Source organism: Dichotomopilus funicola (genome assembly GCF_033296635.1).
Source record: "Dichotomopilus funicola strain CBS 141.50 unplaced genomic scaffold C8A04scaffold_1, whole genome shotgun sequence".
In the NCBI taxonomy this organism is placed as follows: Eukaryota; Fungi; Ascomycota; class Sordariomycetes; order Sordariales; family Chaetomiaceae; genus Dichotomopilus; species Dichotomopilus funicola.
Genome location: NW_026944022.1, coordinates 939,921 through 958,629, shown reverse-complemented (window position 1 = coordinate 958,629; position 18,709 = coordinate 939,921). Strand labels below are relative to the sequence as shown.

Below are 18,709 nucleotides of genomic sequence, written 5' to 3'. Positions count from 1 at the left end.
CGGATAGGTACTGAAATACCAACCAGGTTAAAAGCCCAACATGCTTGCAGCTCCTTAGAGATGGCTGGATTAATGATAAGTTGCACTTGTCCATGGCAGCTCTACCCTTGACTATCCTTCCTTAGCATTTCCTGGACGTCGGCGTCGATGCCGTCATCTGCTCCCAAATCAGGGATCTCCCCAGATGAGTCGATCTTGCGCTTTTTGTTCCCGTTCAATGGCACAGCTTGGTAGTGCGAGGCCAGGTTGGAGAGCATCTCGAGATCCGGGGCTGAGGCGGTCGTGGGTGCATTGTGGATTGGAACTCCTTGGCCATTCTGTGCCACAGGACCGGTAGACGAGGATCCATAAAAGTCGTCACCGTGATCCTGGACGTGAGGGGGTGTGAGAGCCTCGACCTGCGGGCGGTCGGGTTCGGGGACGGGACTTGCAGAGTTGTGACCCTGGGGTGAGATCTCTTCAGTTGTTGATAGACCGCCAATGATGGCTGTCTCCACGGCCTGTCTCTTCTGCTCAACTTCCGTCCGCCGTCCGCTCAGCGTCATCATCTGCTTCTCGTCGGCATCAAGTGCCTCGCGAGTTGTGGTGACGATCTTCTCAAGTTCTTTGAGAAGATCCTTCCTTGCCCGGATGCATTGCGTGACCGCTCCTTCAGCATTGGCCAACGTCTTCAATAGCCCGCTAAGCCGCGCAGCTTGGACAGGAAGTGGGGTATCGGTGGTTGTCGAATCGATCAGTTTATCGTAGTCAGTGTTGGCACTGTTCAATGAGCTCTTGGTGGATTGAGTGGCTTTGGAGATGGCTTGTTGAGGCGCCACCAAAGTAGCTAGCTCTGAGGGGATAGAGGGCCCTGTGGAGGTAAATGCATGCCCCCCAAACCCGGCCACATTGGCGGTTGGACGTGATTTATCGATTTCTAAGAGGCTGTCAGGACCAGGACTATGAGGGTATGTTGCAAAAGTGGCTTGCAAGGGGGGCAAGGGAAGACAAGACAACAAAGGAGGAAACAAAAAAAAGGGAGCCACTCACCTGCCAGTCTGTTATTTAAATCTTCCAAGACTTCTTTTCCGAAGATGTTCCGCTCCCTCCACACATCCACGACCCTCCGCAATTTTCCTTGGACATCAACCGAAGCACCCTTGTATGCAACGGAGGTGGCATCCGCGATGAAGGGGGAAAAGGCCTGCAGAAAATCTTCCTTGTGGCGAGCTTTAGACTGCTGAGTGACTTCTGTTGAGGAAGTTAGTTCTGTTGAAACCTATTTTATGATAGTAGAGACAGACCATTGGCAAGATAAATCATGTTCAGCCTTTTGGAGCTTGGAAGGTCCTTCAGCTTGGTCAGCCAGAGGTGGACCGTTTGGGATGCATGTCGTCTACATTATTGTGGTTAGTTGCAGGTAAACGCCTTTGGGGACCTGCATCGCAGGAACTCATACCGATGAAACATAATCCATTGCGCTGTGGTGGCAATGCTTTCATGGCTCTCGTTCAGCGCCGACAGCTTGGAAAGCACCGCATCATCCGTGTAGGCCATTGCAAACGACAGACCGCAACCGAAAACGGAAAACTAGGGTAGAATAGGCCCGAGGCAAAATTACCCACGGACAACGAATGGTGGGTTGGTCGCGGTTGGTTTAAAACAGATATTCGCAGTGTTGGTGTGGCCGAGACCGACCGTTCAGTGTTGCGGCCCCCCAATTAGGAGGTCATTCAACTACGATCCTAGGCGCGATGTGTTGACAGGGACGAGCGACAGCTCAGTCGACTTCTGTTTTGCAATCTCAATGTCCGCAAGGAGGCCCCATCCAAACCAAGCCAGCACAATGGTATTCACAGAGCCTTCTTGCTTCTAGATTGCATATGCAGTTTGGAAACCAGAATGGGGAAGACGCAATGGAGCGATGTCTGGTAGGGTTTGTTTGGAAATGGTGGAAAACGGAAGGGTTGGAATGGGAACAGGAACATTGGATTTCGAGCTTGTTGCCAGTGGGCAACGTTTTAGCTCCAATTGTTACGGTTAGTTCAATATACGCGGACGTAAACCCGCTACTGAGATATTGTGACCCCTGCTCTGGACACCCTAGTCGTCCAGGGGGCTAGAGGCACCCAGCGAGCCAGCCCAGCGACCTGGCGCAACCAAAAGCACCTTCCTGAATTCCTGAATTTGCACACATCGACATCCGCACATACCTCACCTACCTCTGCATTTTTGTGCTCCAGCAGTTTCTTCGTGGCTATCGTCGTTCCAGATCCCGGTCGTCAAAATGGCTGACCGATTTCCCTCGCTGGAGGACTTCGACTCTGGTGGTAAGTCCACGCGGCTTTGCGGTTTAGTGGTCGGCTTCTGACCTCTCCGACCCGCACACAGCTCAGACCGACGTCAAGGACACAGATAACGCGGCATCCACGAGCAACTTTCTAGAACGTGAGAAGGCAGTTCTTGGCGATGACGCGCATCAATTTGCGACTGTCGAGGATGCCGGTTTCGACGAGGGTGACGACGACCTGCTAGGAGGGGGCGAAGGCGTCGCCTCGCCCGGTAACAATGCTGCGTTCGAGAGCCAGTTCCCGGATATCACCAGCACTAATGAGGTATGCCAATGCCATTCGAATTATACTTGGGCAGCGACAGCGTAATGATACTGACGATTACGAACTACAGGGGGTTGCGCCTGGCGGTACCATCACCGGCCCCTCGGTCAGCTACAACTCCGGCTACCAACCGTACACCGAAGAGGAGGAAGAGCCCCAGGTCATCAAGGATTGGCGTGAGAAGCGGGACGCCCAGATCGCGAAGCGCGCCGAGCAGTTCGCCCAACAGCGTGAGGAGACAGTCAAGGAAGCTCAACAGAACATCGACGACTTTTATGAGAACTACAACAACAAAAAGGAGAAGACCGTTGCCCAGACCCGGAAGGAGGCCGAACAGTTCCTGGCCAGTCGCGAAGACACCACCTCTGGCGGTACAAGCTGGGAACGCATTTCTAAACTGGTAGATGTTAGTGGCAAGGGTACCAAGGGCGGCTCGGCAGGTTCGGGCAAGGAGCGTTTCCGTGAGCTACTGGTGAGCCTACGGAAGGATGAGAAGGCGCCTGGCGCCGTGGGATATTAGACAAACGCGCTGCGTAATGATAGGTGGGGACGTAGGGAGAAGGATGAGGGGCGATACGCTCTCTGTCTGAACTGTTCCTGCCACTGATAATGACTTGGGCAAATCACCAAAAGAAGCTGAAATGTACTTTTAGAAGGTGGCCTGTTGGGCTGCAGGCGGGAGCTCGGCTATTTGTTCGACGGTACAGGCGCAAGAGAGGGAGGGACGATCACGATTTGCATGCAATACTTGCCACGAGTTACTTGGCACTTGCAGCAGTGCGCATAAAAAAAGAAGGCACTTATGACGCGGTTTCAATATTTGCCGAACGGCAGTACCGCCGACTAGCCCCTAGCCTCTAGCCCCCATTTCTAATTCTCTCTGCGCGCCTGGATATACAAGGTAACCCGTGTCCTCCCCAATCACCGCGTAATACTTCGGACTTAGTCGCTGAACCAAGTGTTCTTTCCGTAGATTTTGCGGCCCATGCCGTACATGGAAGCTGTATCGCATCGTACATGTATTAGTTCATCACTCTTCGGAATCAAATAGCAGAGATCAAAATCTTACCAGCGAAGCCCCCCCACAAGATGAGCTGATACGGATACCACAGGTATTTGCTGCGGGGGTTCTGTTGTCATGCGTGGTCTTGTCAGCCAACAACTGTACCAGCCAACTATATTGCCTCCATGGTTCCCTCCCCCGGTCCCATCGTCTGTAGATGCCTTTCGCACCCTTCCCCCAACTCTGCCCTGCGTCGGCTCCAACAACGGCCACTCTCAAGCCCTCCTAGCCCTATTCTGCCGTCGGTTTCCGATAAGCGAGGGAGCGACTCACGATCATCCAAAGGCGTGTGTGCGCCCGGTAGGCCGCCTGGTATTGGCGCTGGAACTGGGGCACCTTGTTCGGGCGGTTGACGAGACTATTCAAAGGTTAGCGCTCCAGCCTGACTTTCCCTTGGCGATAGCAGAGACGCAGATGTGCACTGCAAATGCCATGTCCCCTCCTCTGCTACCAATTGAACCTGCGGGTGTGACTGAGGGGTCGCCAATTGAGGGTGGGTGGTGGGAGCGGGCGGATGGTGATTGCTCGGGTATCGTTACCTACCCCATTTTGATTTAATGAAGCTGTTCGCGATCGGGGGAAGCTTTTGCTGGTCGCGGGGAAGACGAGGGTGGTGACGGAGTGCTTCTGTTGCAAGCTCTATTACCGCGGTGTTTCGATGATGGGGTTGCTTGTCGAGCTCTGGGCGAGAGTGGTCAATGCTCAGGGTTACTCCTAACCCTGAATCCTCGGCCCAAAAAACCGCAGTTTTAACCCTGAAGGTCGATCAACTAAACCACGGGAGCAATCCTCGGGACCACGGGACAAGAGAAAAATAGAATTAAAATTTACAGCGCGCGAGCTACGCATTGAAAATTGTATGAGGTTTCAAAAACCCTGTACCAACCATAGACTTAAATCTCGACCGGTATGAGGATGAGGATATCGTACATTGAAAGAAACCTTAAAACAAGTGCAAATGTCATTCCGCCCGCCCGTACAAGACCTTTCAAGACCCCAACCCTCTCTATTACACCATATTTCATACATACGTCCCAGACCTAATTACCGCGCCGAGGTAACGCGAGCCGCCGAGAAGGAGATTATGGCATTGACCCCTACTTTGAAGTTTCCTTCGCATCAGTGCTCGTCCTCCTCCACCACCTGGTGTTGTTTCTTCGGCTTGATGATGAGCAATATAATCATGCCGGCGATGATTAGCAACAGCAGAAAGATAATCTTCCGTTTGGTTGTCTTCTTCTGATAGGTCTCTGCCGTTTTCAATTCTTTATCGGCTTCCTTCACATCAGCTGCCATGGACTCCACATTGTAATCGATCCGGTCCAGCATGGTCCCCTGGTCAATGACCATCGTCTGGAGGTCGCGAAAAAGATCTGCAAGTTCAATGACACCGCGCGCAATTTCCTCGATTTCCTTTTCGCGTTGGGCAATGACGGAATCGTTTGAACCGAGCAGTTTTTGGTGGGCAGGCGCTTGTAGGGTTGATTGTGAATATGTCTTGTCCGCGTCAGACTCGAACATCGATGGGTCGCTGTAGTTGCCATCCGGCGGTAGGGGGGTCGAGGAGCGTTCGAGTGGACTGGCAAGGCCTGCCATACCCTTGAGTTCTAGGCAACGTCAGTATCCTGTGAAGCTAGAGACGCTCTGGGTTGGCATACTTTTCAAATATGCGCTCTGCTTCTTCCGGAACCCGGCACTAGCCTCCTGGATTCTCGTGGCGAGGTTGACCTGAATGTTTTTTGCCATCGTTTCGTCTGCACGACTCATCTGGCCGCTCGCCTTCCCTTCCCGTACCATCTGCTCAATCCGTTGTATGCATTGCCGGCATTGGTGAAACCCGCGCGTGATGTCTTGAGTCAACCGTTCGATCTCCCCTTCCTCCGCCTTTTTAGTCTCTTCGTCGTTGAACCCGGGTAAGACGTGCTTCTGATGCAGTCGTTCTAACTTCTGGCTTTTGCTCGCGATCTCTGCCAGCAGCTCTGTAACTTCGTCCGAAACATCGGCCCAGCGTGGTGGGAGCAAGTCCATCTCGATTACCGCGTCACCATCGTCCACGTCGTATGCGCCCGAGGATAGGAGGCCCCGTCGGTCGTCGTCGGCCGCATACAAACCACCGGCGCTCGCGGCATTGCCGCCGAAGCGGTCGGCCACGCTTGATGGCCCATACCGGTTGCGCTGGGTTGGGTGATGGGCGTAGGACTGTCGATACGAGATATAGCTGCGTTGAAGGTGTTAGAAGTGCACCTGGAGAAAGCGCGCCAGGACAGGAGCTCGTACAGATTCGTGCGGTCTCGCCACATGGCGGACGCTGGAAGAGGGTTCAGGCCCCCCTCAGTCCGTCCACCAAGCTGAAGGGAAGGGAGCTGGGCCGTCTAGTGTGTGTTGGCAAGGGCCTGGCGGAAGCGGCATTACATCGTAAATCGTTACAGCTACGTGCCGGCGGCAGTTTGCAGCTCAGAGGTACGCTGACACCTAGTTTTGGGGGAGCTGATGAAAGGCGATGACGAAGCAGACAGGTTCGCCAATTGCTGGAGGTCGACCGAGACCACGACGGAAACGGTCTGGCAGCTGTGGACAGCCGTAGCGTGGGTGCGAGTTTCAAGTGTGGGTCGGGACAATTGAGTGCCTTGGCTTGGCACTCTGGGATCTGCGCGCTGCGCAAGCTGACCGTGAGGTCCCCTGCAACAGCCTTGAGGAGTGTGCCCCGCATCTCCTTGAAATCTCCAGGTTGCTTCTCCGTCATTTAAACACTACAACCCAGTTCAGCAACACCGCTGCCCAACAGATACCTTTGACCTTCTGCCAAGATTCGCAGCAGGTCCGCAATCGAATACTCTCTTTACCAGAACACAAGTATCACACTGCCAACATGGTCGGTTCACTCGAAGCTTTATCCATTATCGGGGTTGCCCCGCGTCGAAGGGGACTCGATCAGGCTGCGTCCCATCCAGACATGGCGAGCTGACGTTGTTTTTGGTAACAGGCGGATTCCCTCACTGAAGAGCAGGTCTCTGAGTTTAAGGAGGCTTTCTCCCTCTTTGTATGTTTGGTCACCCCCAGCTTGATTGTATGAACCCGCCCAACTAACCTAAAAATAACAGGACAAAGACGGTGATGGTTAGTGTTCCGGCCCCCTTCCTACCTCCGACCCCGCCCGACCCGCCGCAAGGCTCGCCTCGCTCTCGGCGCCGGCATACAATGCTGTTCATGCGCAATATATAAAGAGGCTAACGGTATTCAGGTCAAATCACGACCAAGGAGCTCGGCACCGTCATGCGTTCGCTCGGCCAGAACCCTTCCGAGTCAGAACTGCAGGACATGATCAACGAAGTTGACGCCGACAACAACGGTACCATCGACTTTCCAGGTACGCGCACATTTTGTCACAAAGATGCGGGGCCGCAATGGGACGCTGACACAAACTAGAGTTTCTTACTATGATGGCGAGAAAGATGAAGGATACCGACTCTGAGGAAGAGATTCGCGAGGCGTTCAAGGTATGCCACAAATATCTGAGGACTCGAGGCTGTTCTAACCAGTCGGGTTGCAGGTTTTCGACCGTGACAACAATGGCTTCATCTCAGCTGCTGAGCTGCGTCACGTCATGACCTCGATTGGCGAGAAGCTCACTGACGACGAGGTCGATGAGATGATCCGCGAGGCCGATCAGGATGGTGATGGACGTATTGATTGTAAGTTTGCCCCGGTCAGATGAATTCAAGGCCAGCAACTGACGAATTCTATTTAGACAACGAGTTTGTGCAGCTCATGATGCAGAAGTAATTTCTTTACCCATAAACCAACAAAACAGTGCTCATCACCCGACGACGGTTATTGCACTCTCTCTTTCGGATTTGTCTCCTGCTTTGTTCTGGATTGGGTCTTAGGTAGCCCGAGCAGCCATTTGCTGGATTTGATATCGAAGCGCATGATTTCCCCCCTTTCCTAAGGCCAAACATGTAGAGTGCATACTCGGTGAATGGGTTGCCAGAGGGAATCTCGGCAGATTTGACACAAACCGGATTTCAGTGCAACCAAAACCTCCACTATGATGTTGATTAAATAAATCCACCTGCGCCGAGGTGATGGTGACCCTTATGCAGCCCTATAGGGTTGACCGCCGCTTGGCTGCTTGTGGTTGACGCATGCACACAGCCCCCTTCATGTCACCTCGACGCTTTCAAGCCCCAGCACGGGTATGTCGAGTAGCGGAGGGGAATGGGCTAGAACGTGCGCTATCCAGGCGGCGGCTCCCCCAAAGGTCGTGAAAGAGGAGATTGGAGAATTGACTCGATTGGACCTTTTTCACGAAGCCTTTCCTCTTTAAGAAGATGGCCACCGGTGGACATATCGAGAATGTTAAGATTCCTGAGAAGAGTCGACTCGACTTCCGAGATTTAGGTTTGTTATGCTGGGTCCTGATATGAATTGTTCATCTTTTTCAAAATTGGATTAAACTCAGTGGGCTCGCAAGGCATGATCAAAGGAGCAAGCAATGGCACAATTCGGCCCGTAGTAAGAATCGGAAAGAGGGGATAGCGCAGAGGAAAAATAGGTGCGTGGTTGCTCTGGTTTGGGACGGGCGATCCTTCGAGGGTTAGGGTTATTCGAGATCACACAGATCTTGTTGCCTCAGGACCCAAGCAGTGCTACTTTGGCGTACCAGCCAGCCAAGTCCTGGAGCCAAGCAGGCGGTCTCGGCCGCCATTCAGGAGCAACCACCGCGCCACATCGCAGCCGTAGTCTCAGGGTCCATGGTGCAGGTTGAGATTACCGGTTTGATTTGTTCACCCAGCACAGCTTCGTCGACAATCACCCACAACCTTGGGAATACCCAGCCTCTACGCCCCATAGAGGGCCCGACGCATTCACCATGAGCTCCCGTGAGTCTCGCCGCCTTTGCCTTACAAGGCGGAATGTCCCTTTGAACAAGACAGACAGCTAACCTCCCCGCTACCCCACAGTCAAGCAGTTCATCCGCAACGTGCGTGCCGCGAAGACCATAGCCGATGAGCGAGCTGTTATCCAAAAGGAAAGCGCATCGATTCGCGCCAGTTTCCGGGAGGAGAGCGCAGACCACAGCGTCAGGTACTCAACAACCCACGAAGCTCCTCCTTTACCCGGGATATATGATTGCAGGTGCTGATCACAACATATTGGGGCAGGCGGAACAATGTTGCAAAACTCCTCTATCTCTTTACGCTCGGTGAGCGGACACATTTCGGTCAGATCGAGTGCCTCAAGTTGCTTGCTTCTCCCCGCTTCGCCGATAAGCGGCTAGGACATCTTGCCACGAGCTTGCTTCTTGACGAAAACCAAGAGGTCCTGACTCTCGTGACCAACTCACTCAAAAAGTGCGGAAATACATCCACATATGATGAAGCAATGCCTATGCTTGTGTGGGGAGGGCTTTGCTAATCTGGGCGCGCTTAGTGATTTATCACACTCGAACCAATACGTCGTCGGCCTCGCCCTTTGCACCCTCGGCAACATCGCTTCCATCGAAATGTCGAGAGATCTGTTCCCCGAGATCGAGAACCTCGTGTCCACCGCGAACCCTTACATTCGACGGAAGGCTGCTTTATGTGCCATGCGGATATGCAGGAAGGTCCCAGACCTGCAGGAGCATTTCATCGATAAGGCGTCACAATTGCTGTCGGACAGGAACCATGGCGTACTGCTGTGCGGGCTCACCCTAGTCACCAGCCTGTGCGAGGCCGAAGAGCTCGAAGGTGGGGAAGACGGCATTATTGAGAAATTCAAGCAATTCGTCCCCGTCCTCGTAAGGACATTAAAGGGGCTGGCGTCGTCTGGTTATGCCCCGGAGCACGACGTCACCGGCATCACAGATCCATTTGTACAGGTCAAACTTCTACGGCTGCTCCGGGTTCTAGCGCTTGGCGACGCCCAAGTCACGGAACAGATCAATGATATCCTGGCCCAGGTTGCGACCAATACCGACTCGTCCAAGAACGTTGGCAACTCGATTCTCTACGAGGCCGTGCGGACCATCCTGGATATTGAGGCGGACTCGGGCCTGCGCGTTCTTGGTGTCAATATCCTTGGCAAGTTTCTGACCAACAAGGATAACAACATCCGCTACGTTGCCTTGAACACCCTGGTCAAGGTCGTGGCTATCGACACCAATGCCGTACAAAGACACCGAAATACGATTTTGGAGTGTCTGAGGGACCCGGATATTAGCATCAGGCGTCGAGCCCTGGACCTTAGCTTTACCCTCATCAACGAGAGTAATGTGCGGGTGCTCATCCGGGAGCTGCTTGCCTTCCTCGAGGTGGCCGATAACGAATTCAAGCCGACCATGACCAGCCAGATTGGCATTGCTGCGGATCGGTATGCCCCGAACAAGCGGTGGCACTTTGACACCATGCTGCGCGTCGTCACGTTAGCCGGTAATTACGTCAAGGAGCCGATTCTCTCATCCTTCGTCCGTCTCATCGCTACCACCACCGAACTTCAAACATATGCTGTGCAAAAGCTCTACGCAAACCTCAAGAAGGATATCACTCAGGAGAGTCTGACACAAGCAGGCGCCTGGTGCATCGGCGAGTATGGCGAGGCCCTTCTTCGGGGCGGTCAATATGAAGAGGAGGAACTGGTCACGGAGGTAAAGGAGCACGAGGTTGTTGACCTATTTTCGACGATCCTGAACAGTAACTACGCCAGCCAAGTCACGACCGAGTACCTCATCACAGCACTGGTGAAACTTACAACGAGGTTATCGGATGCTGCCCAGGTCGAGAGGATACGTCGCATCCTCCAAAACCAGCAGACAAGCTTGGACGTGGAAGTTCAGCAACGTGCCGTCGAGTTTGGTAACCTGTTCTCGCACGACCAGATCCGCCGGGGCGTACTAGAGAAGATGCCGCCGCCTCAGATCAAGGAAGAGTCGCGTGTGTTGGGTGAGGCGGCTAAGAAGACTACCAAGGCAGCAAACCGCAAGTCCAAAGCGGTCAAGCCAAAGGAGGAGGACCTTCTCTTCGACCTCATGGGCGACAGTAGCGGGCCAGCGCCAGCACCGACAAATGGGGCAGGGAACGCCGATTTGCTGGCCGATATCCTCGGCGGCAGCTCCACCTCACCCGGTCCCGCGGCCGGCGCACCGCCTCCCGGCCAATCCAACGTAGCATCCATCATGGACCTGTTTTCCCAGGGACCCGTTTCTACACCATCACCGGCCCAGAGCGCACCCGCCTCGCACCCACCGTCAAGCGCCGATCTCTTTTCCACAGCAGCCTCGCCTCCTCCCCAAGCAGCCCCCGCTGCCGCTGCCGCTCCCGCGCCCGCGGGCCATCCCGTCTACGACACCAATGGCCTGAACATCACGATCCAAACGCAAAGAAACGCCGAAGGCACGATCCAAGCCACGGCCCGATTCCGTAACTCGTCGCCCGCGGGCGGGCTGTCTAACGTCGGACTCCAGGCGGCCGTGCCCAAGACGCAGAAGCTGCAGTTGTTGAGCATTTCGTCAACCGATATTGGGCAAGGGGCTGAGGCCACGCAGTTGATGAGGGTTGCTGGGTGCAAAGGGGTGAGTTTTCCGCTGATTTAACATTTCTATTTACCGCGGGCGTAACTGTTTTGCGCATAACGAAGGGCTTGCTAACTTTTGTGTGTGATATAGCCTCTGCGATTACGTCTCAGGATAGGGTATTCGCACCCGACGGCTGGACAGGTGATGGATGTGGTCAACTGGACGGAGCCGTCGTGATTAATATAAATTCTCTAGGGCGGTGATGAATGGTCTGATGGGGTCAATGGAGGGGATGGGTTTTGTGTAGCTCGGTGGTGATACAAAAGCCAGAAACTATCCAGGCATCGGACTCGGTCTTGGTGTGAGTGTTGCATGGGCTTTTTGTGCCAGTGACACGTTGGAACATGGCGGCCCTAAGATCAAAAATTGCGAAACGGGTTGATTCATGAGGGCATTATCCGGTGTTGAAAATAAAGCTGATTTTGTGTCTGCTTGAATTTTTGCTGCCGTCTTGACTTGTCATTCATATCTATGCCCCAACCCTTAGGCATGAGAGAAGTGGGGCATATGCACTAACAATTTCCAACCTGCATTGAGAGTTATTCTGTTACTGCAAGACTTTTCATCATGTTCCCTGCAACATCCATTTTGATAACCTTGAATCTTCAACCTTGCGCATCATCAATTCACCGCGGTCGACAGGAATTACACCCAACCCTGCGATCAATTAATCGCACTAAGATCGGCAATCCAGTTTTTTACAAACCCCACACTCCTTAAGGACAACATTCCGGTTTTACAGCCTTCCAGTCTTCCCATCTCACAAATGCCATCGTCGTCGTCGGTCAAGCGAAAGATGCCAGCGGCTGGTCTGCTGCAGCGGCGGGTCCGGCCACGGTTTGAGCCAGAGCCGGAGTCGGACATGGAAAGTGATGATGATGATGATGTGAGCGAAGAAGAGGCTGCCGGGTCATTTGGGTCGGATGATGGGGATGATGGGCCGAGTGAGGAGGATGCGGGGAGCGAGGGTGATGGGGTGAGTTGAGATTTTTTTCGGAAGAGGTAAGAGGGTATTTGCTAAATGAAGACGTATTTAGGATGATTCGGAGGTGGGATCTGATTTAGATGGAGAAGAGGACTCTGACGGGCAAGACGATGAGGCACCACACATCGATGCCTCGCAAATCTCCTTCGGGGCCCTAGCCAAAGCCCAATCCACAATGGGCCCATCATCAAAAAAGCGGCGCGGTCATGATAACAGCGGCGACGAGTCGGAGGAGGAGGAAGAGGACGACAAAAAGGACGACGGGTACGGCCACCCAACGAACCTGACGTCCACAAAACGCCCCGAGAAACGCTCCAACAAGCACGCGCCCGTGGAGCTGACCAGCAAAAAGCCCGTCTCCCGCAAACGGGACTTCTTGACGACGAGCACCGCCGAGACCAAACGAGCTGCAGCGCGCGACCCACGGTTCATGCCGCTGGGGGGTCCAAGAGCAGCAGCAGGCGCAGGAGCCGCAGCAGGTAGCGGCGGCGACAAGATCGAGGAGATCAAAGCGCGCAAAGCGTACGCCTTTCTAGACGACTACCGCGCTTCGGAAATGCAAGAGCTGCGAATGACAATCAAAAAGACCAAGGACCCACGGCAGCGCGCCCGGCTGGAGAAGGAGCTGATGGTGATGGAGAGCCGGCAGCGGGCGCAGGCGCGCAAGGACCGGGAGCAGGCGGTGTTGGAGGCGCATCGGAAGCAGGAGAAGGAGTTGGTGAAGCAGGGCAAGACGCCGTTTTATCTGAAGCGGGCGGAGCAGAAGAAGAGGGTGCTGGTGGAGCAGTTCCAGGGGTTGAAGAAGGGCCAGGTGGATAAGGCGATTGAGAGGAGGAGGAAGAAGGTGGCTGGGCGGGAGAAGAAGATGTTGCCGATGGTGAGGAGGGGGGCGGAGGATAGGTAGTGTTGGAATGAGTGGTTTGGTGGTCGGGCTGTAAGTGCAAACGGTGTTTAAAACCCCAGGATATACGTAATGCTATTCTATGGTGTGTGTAATGCCATACATCGATTTACAAGAGATTACTCGATCTCATACACCCATTTCTTGTTGTATTTTCCTTATCATCTCCCCTCCTACAACTCATCCGCAAACCCATTCCTAGTCAACGCATCCTCAAACAACGCCCGACACCTCACCCTGCTCCCAAGCCGAGCACACAGCAAAAAGGCACCGCTCAGTTTCCGGTGCAGACTGTACGTCTCCTCAGGCGGCGGGGCCAGACGCTCGTGGATCATGACAGGGATTTGGGCCTTGACGCGCTCGGTGATGGTCTGGTCGCGGAAATCGTACACCTCGTCAGACGCTGCTGTCCTCAGAAACGGCTCGGCGATCGTGATGACACTGGTGATGTGGGCGTCCAGCATGGCGCGGCTCTCGTGGCCGGTCAGGTAGCCGAGCTGTTGGCTGAGTGTCTTGACGCGGTCGCGGTCGGCGCGGGAAGCGGCCGCGAGCAGGCGCACATAGGGATCGATGAAGTCCGCCGGGTATTCGCGGGAGGCGCCAAAGTCGAGCAGCTCGAGGCGGGATGTGGTCGGGTTGTAGAGGAAGTTGGTCCAGTTGGGGTCGGTCTGCATGAAGTGGAATTCGGTGATCTCGCGCAGGCAGAGGCGCAGGATGTGCGTGCCGATCCAGTCGCGCTGGGCTTGGGTGAAGGAGGCGATGCGGGTCACGGCTGTGCCGGCCATGAACTCCATTGTTAGGACGTGCTTGCCGCTGGCTTCGGGGTAGATTCGGGGGACTGAGAAGACGTCGTTTTCCTCGTTTGTCTCCGACGAAGCTAAAAGCTGGCGGTAGCGCTCGGCGCACTCAGCCTCGCGCGTGTAGTCGCACTCCCAGGCGAGCTCGGTGCGCGCGTTGTCAATGGTCTTGTTGAGGTACAGCCCCTTGGGCAGCAGCTTAGTAGCCGCCAGGAGCACGGCGAGGTTGTCAAGGTCCGAGTTGATCGAGTCAGCCACGCCAGGGAACTGGATCTTGACAGCAACACGCTGGCCGTCCGCCTTGAGCGTCGCGCGATGGACCTGTCCGATCGAGGCCGCAGCGATGGGCTTGTCATCAAACTCGTCAAACAGCTCGCGCCAGTCGGTGCCCAGGTTGGCCGCCAGCACGCGGTCACGCTGCCAGCCTGGCATGTAGTCGGCGCGGTCCTGCACGCGCTGCAGCACCTCCTGGATCGGCGCCGGCAGCATCTTGGCGTCCTGGAAGCTCATCATCTGGCCCATTTTGAGCGCCGCGCCGCGCATGCGCGAGAGCTTGGCCACCAGCCGCTCCATGTTGCCGGCGCTAAGCATCACCGAGCCCGTGCCGCTGCCGCCGCCGACTACCCGGCTGAGACCCTCGCCGATGGCGCCGGCGAACATGCCTGCGGCGAGACCGCCGTAGTTCCAGAGTCGGCCGATGCGCGTGGATGGGACGGCGGACTCGCGGAGCTGGTGAACGTGGGCGGTTGTTGATGCGAGGGGGTTAGGCGTGGCTAGATTGGCGACGATGCTGGCGTCTTCGTTGGAGAGTGGTGTCTCTGCTGTAGTATCTGGGGCTGAGGTGGTCTGGGCCTTTGGAATATCTCCTGGGTCTTCCATGACAGCCTCTGTGGGTTCTATCGAAGGGTTACTCTGAGTCTCGTCCACTGCCTTCTCCGTCGTGACACTGTCCAGTATTGTCGAGGCCCCTAATTGCGATTGTACTGCATCACCCCCCTTCTCCCCGTCCCCCCTTACTTTTCCAAGCACCTCTTCCGTCTTCTTCCCCCCCTCCTCCATCTCCTTCACCGCGTCCAAGATCTCCGATCCCGATCCCGACTTTGATCCCGACCCTATCTCATCCTCTCCCTGCCCCTGGAACTGACTTAAATCAATCCCCGGTAGCCCCCCGCCCAGCTTTTTCGATAATTGTGGCGGTCGTCGGGGCGGTACAAATCCTTGTTTTAATAGAGCAATTCCTCCTTTCGCCCATGGTGCCGGTTTGAACGGGGCTAGTTTCTCCGTTGAGACTGTGTTGTTGCTCCTGTTCTCTGGGAGGGTGTCACTCCTTGGGCCATCCCAAGCTTGGTTCTCTGTTGTTGTTGGTGTTGCTTTGCTAGGGGTCACCTCACTCGTTGGCCCAACGGGTGTTGCGACAGGCGCGTCGTGGACTTGTATCCCCGAGTCCGACACATCCTGGGTACTACTCCCCGTGGTCCTATCTGGCGATGTTTGTGTTGGCTGGGGTCCCGATTCCTGGGGGTGTGATGGTGGTGCTCCCGATGGTTCTGATGGTGCCTTTGGAGGTGGTGGTGATGGTGGCTGTCCCCTCAAAACACTCGACCCCTGGCGATATCGCTCTGCCTGCCTCGCCCGGAGCGCCACATGTTTCCCGGCCACGGCACGCGACGCGCTCGCGACGGCGGCCAGGTCGACGAGGAGGTCCCCGAGACGCATCGCGATGTGTTTCTTGTTTTTTTTTTTTTCCCTCCCGCTTCTTCCTCTCCTTTTTTCCCCCTTCCCCCTTTAGTTACTCCCTCTTTATTTGAACGCCGAGGAAAAGAGAGAAAAGAAGATAAGAAAAACGACAAGGGTTGATGTACGCCGGATGTGTTACTCGTACCAAATGAGATCCATCACAGTCTCCGAGTCCGCAATTCGGGTGAGATGAAATCCGGATGAAGCCGGGTGGGCCGGGGATGCCGCAAGCTGCCCGTGGCTCGGCGCGCTGTTGCGGTGAAAACCGCAAAATTTTGAGCAGCTCGTCCCCTGTCAAATGGATGTCTGGGCCCCTGCTAGCGCCGGGAGTGACCCGGGCTGGCGGGTCGACACAGGGCTGATCTCAGTGGGGCCTGCAGGTGAGTGTCTCTGGTCATCCCATGCATCACAGTACACTAAAAGTTCCAATAAGAGAGCGTCTGTTGAATACGGTGAATTCATATACTGAACCATTTCTAGTTTCGCTCTCTTTTCACCATCTATCCGTGTCAATCAAACTTGGGTATCAAATAAGAAGCATCCCTTTCCATCCACCTGCGTAATTCCCCGTGTGGTGTACAATCCTACTTAGCAGCATTTCTCAACCGCGAACCCTTCCTCGGCGTAGCCTTGGGCGTAAACTTCACAGAATCACCAAACGGCGAAGCAGCCCCTTTCCCTCCCTCAGACCCCCCAATTCTGCCCCATAACCTCTGCGCCGCAGGCGTCAACGACCCGCCCGACACCCTCGGGCTGCTGGGGAACTTCGGCACAGGACCGCGCTCCACATTCCCCGTGAATCCCAGCCTCGCCGAAGTCCGCTTCGACTGAGAGATCTTGTCCACCATGCGGTGGTGCAATGCCTCGCGCTTCCGCTGTTCTTGGAACTGAAACGGATTCGGCGTGGCGTCGCCTGGACCGAGATCAATCAGCGCCGGCTCTTTGTCTTTCTTCCCCCGTTCTGGTTCCGGCTCCGGCTCTTCATCGTCTACAAACGCGTACCCGTTCACTCGCGGTGTTTCTCCACCCCCACCACCCATAATACTCGTCTCAGTATCGCACGCCCGCCTGTTACCGGCAATTGCGTTGCGCACCTCAGACAACGTCGGTGACCCCGCCCTCGACCTGTCCTCCCTACCACCGGCGGCGGTTGTTGTTTCCCGCGCAGTCTGTGAAGAAGGAACCCGCGTGTTCTCGTAGACAATCCGCTTCTGCCCGGCCCGGCTCTCCGCCTGCGCCCGCTCGGCCACCGTCTCCACCAGGTCGTCCACGCCATCCGGGATAAACATCAGCTCGTTATTCGGCTTCGCGCGGTTCCAGTGGTCTGGCGCGGCGGGGCGGCCGGCGGCGTTTTTGTCGAGGATTGCGAGGCGGTCTCGCGTGAAGCCGTCGTCGTGTAGGGCGCCGGAGCCGCGCTGGGCGAGCAGTTTGGCTTCGACTTCTTTTTGTTTGATTTGTTGTTTAGACGGTAGTTTGTTGCCGGTCCAGAGCCAGGCGTATTTTTCGACGCGTTTTCGGTTCTGTCGGTCGAGGAGCTTGTAGAAGGACTCGTTGTCTTCGGAGGTGTATTTGGATTGGAACGCGGCGAGGGAAACGCTGGTGTCGATCGCGGGGTTCGGGTTTTGTGACGGTGCCGTCGTGCTGGTGGTGGAAATCACCGTGGCGGGCGTGTCGCCGACAAAGTTGAGCGGCGTGCGACCGCCTGCTGACGCGCTGCTGCCGCCGGCCTGGCGGAGTGGTGTGGCTAGCGTCCGTCGGCGGCCCGGGGTCATCACCTGCCGGAGGCGCCGGCTCGCGCTATCAATCCATTCTGCGTCTTTGGACTCGAGCGCATCGAGGTATTCTTGCTGGGTTTCGCTCTCGAGCAGGCCGGGGAAGAAGTCGCGGGCGATGATCTGGGAGAGCGCTTCGGTGTAGGTATCTTCGTCGAGCACGTGTTTTGGCCGTTTGATGCGCTTTGATGGTGGCGGCGGAGGCATAAGTTCCAGGTCGGTCCGTTTCCGGACCAGCGCCGTCGAGTGGGCGGATGTGGGATCCATGTTGTCGTTTTGGGTTTGATGTTGATGGGAAAGTTGAGTTGCCTGGAAACGAAGTCGTGAAAGGGTAAGATTACAGCCAAGACGTAACGTCCGGCTCCACAACGGTACGCCACTGATTAGCGGTATCTGTCTGGATCCACTCTAGAAGGTGGGGGGTTCAACGGGCTCCCACGTGTGGGTTTCTTGCGCATCCTCTTCAACAATCTTCCCCTCTCATGGTATCATTTCATGTCGTGCATGTCTTCTTCGGATGGCCATCACCGGAGCTTTCTGAAGTACCGCTCTGAGCGCTGGTAATGGTTTAGCAGCGAAAAGCCAGGATACCCATCCGGGCTTTGCAACTCTCAGCTGTACGGAGGCCCACTTTTCAACCCGCTTCTCCCCGCGCAGGGAGCTGAGCTCCGCCGTCCGCCTTCACTTTCACGCATTGCATTGTTCGACATCTGCACTGTGGTATTCTTGCGATAAGTGTACTGTGTGTGTAGGGGCATATGCATCTTCCGTTTTGTTTACGTCTTTTACGGCCTGTACCCGAGACACTTTGCCATCCCTCAACCAACGTTGTTCTTGTTTGCCGTGTCAAGCGCCGAGAGGGTTTCCCCCTCAGGAGAGGACGTTGATTATGCCCTTGAGCTTTGAAGTGAAATCAAGAGTCACAAGGCTCACCAACAACCCCCACAAGCCCGACTACCCCTGCACCATGGGGGGGCCGGAGGCCTGGTGACGTGGGCGAAGTCACGCCGACAGCGCTCCCTCCCATGTGATGATTGGATGAAAACAGAAGCGCATACCTGAAAGCGGCCGGTGCTGCAACACCGAACCCAGCAGCTGCATGCCTGCCTGGCTTCCAACCTGGAGGTAGGTATTCGTACTGTACAAGTGTACATGCTTTTGGTGGGAGGTGGGCGCCCATGCGCTTGTTGAGGGGGGACGCAATCCGGGTCTCATCTTAACACAACCCTTGAACCTTTAGGCAAGGCTGCCCCGGAGCTCAAAGCCGTTTGTTGCACGACCGAGCTCCCTTTTCCCCGCCATCGG

At 55.5% G+C, this 18,709-nt stretch overlaps 8 protein-coding genes across 8 annotated transcripts; 4 read left to right on the top strand and 4 right to left on the bottom strand.

Moving 5' to 3' along the window:
* Positions 1-101: 101 nt before the first annotated feature.
* On the bottom strand, positions 102-1,536 carry C8A04DRAFT_24014 (RNA polymerase II-binding domain-containing protein; the record flags this gene model as incomplete). Its single annotated transcript, XM_062778928.1, has 4 exons — positions 102-916; positions 1,030-1,230; positions 1,284-1,375; positions 1,439-1,536. The coding sequence occupies 4 exons, from the start codon at positions 1,534-1,536 to the stop codon at positions 102-104; spliced, it is 1,206 nt and encodes a 401-aa protein (XP_062641586.1).
* Positions 1,537-2,266: 730 nt separating this feature from the next.
* C8A04DRAFT_24013 (clathrin light chain) lies at positions 2,267-3,114 on the top strand (the record flags this gene model as incomplete). Its single annotated transcript, XM_062778927.1, has 3 exons — positions 2,267-2,309; positions 2,371-2,594; positions 2,665-3,114. 3 exons carry the CDS (start codon positions 2,267-2,269, stop codon positions 3,112-3,114), a joined length of 717 nt encoding a protein of 238 aa, XP_062641585.1.
* A 422-nt stretch (positions 3,115-3,536) lies between these two features.
* Positions 3,537-4,205, bottom strand: C8A04DRAFT_24012 (uncharacterized protein; the record flags this gene model as incomplete). The annotated part of the gene is made up of 4 exons (XM_062778926.1): positions 3,537-3,595; positions 3,664-3,724; positions 3,931-4,015; positions 4,201-4,205. The coding sequence occupies 4 exons, from the start codon at positions 4,203-4,205 to the stop codon at positions 3,537-3,539; spliced, it is 210 nt and encodes a 69-aa protein (XP_062641584.1).
* A 571-nt stretch (positions 4,206-4,776) lies between these two features.
* Positions 4,777-5,957, bottom strand: C8A04DRAFT_33693 (t-SNARE; the record flags this gene model as incomplete). Its single annotated transcript, XM_062782562.1, has 3 exons — positions 4,777-5,264; positions 5,316-5,875; positions 5,935-5,957. The coding sequence occupies 3 exons, from the start codon at positions 5,955-5,957 to the stop codon at positions 4,777-4,779; spliced, it is 1,071 nt and encodes a 356-aa protein (XP_062641583.1).
* Positions 5,958-6,526: 569 nt separating this feature from the next.
* On the top strand, positions 6,527-7,440 carry C8A04DRAFT_24010 (calmodulin; the record flags this gene model as incomplete). The annotated part of the gene is made up of 7 exons (XM_062778925.1): positions 6,527-6,529; positions 6,641-6,697; positions 6,759-6,774; positions 6,899-7,024; positions 7,084-7,154; positions 7,208-7,349; positions 7,406-7,440. The coding sequence occupies 7 exons, from the start codon at positions 6,527-6,529 to the stop codon at positions 7,438-7,440; spliced, it is 450 nt and encodes a 149-aa protein (XP_062641582.1).
* Positions 7,441-8,530: 1,090 nt separating this feature from the next.
* C8A04DRAFT_24009 (adaptin N terminal region-domain-containing protein) lies at positions 8,531-11,389 on the top strand (the record flags this gene model as incomplete). The annotated part of the gene is made up of 5 exons (XM_062778924.1): positions 8,531-8,540; positions 8,622-8,745; positions 8,823-9,011; positions 9,091-11,209; positions 11,303-11,389. The coding sequence occupies 5 exons, from the start codon at positions 8,531-8,533 to the stop codon at positions 11,387-11,389; spliced, it is 2,529 nt and encodes an 842-aa protein (XP_062641581.1).
* A 589-nt stretch (positions 11,390-11,978) lies between these two features.
* On the top strand, positions 11,979-13,101 carry C8A04DRAFT_24008 (uncharacterized protein; the record flags this gene model as incomplete). The annotated part of the gene is made up of 2 exons (XM_062778923.1): positions 11,979-12,188; positions 12,250-13,101. The coding sequence occupies 2 exons, from the start codon at positions 11,979-11,981 to the stop codon at positions 13,099-13,101; spliced, it is 1,062 nt and encodes a 353-aa protein (XP_062641580.1).
* A 170-nt stretch (positions 13,102-13,271) lies between these two features.
* Positions 13,272-17,671, bottom strand: C8A04DRAFT_33691 (nuclear protein Es2-domain-containing protein; the record flags this gene model as incomplete). The annotated part of the gene is made up of 5 exons (XM_062782561.1): positions 13,272-14,668; positions 14,807-14,841; positions 15,163-15,623; positions 16,104-16,108; positions 16,246-17,671. The coding sequence occupies 5 exons, from the start codon at positions 17,669-17,671 to the stop codon at positions 13,272-13,274; spliced, it is 3,324 nt and encodes a 1,107-aa protein (XP_062641579.1).
* Between the last annotated feature and the right edge of the window lie 1,038 nt (positions 17,672-18,709).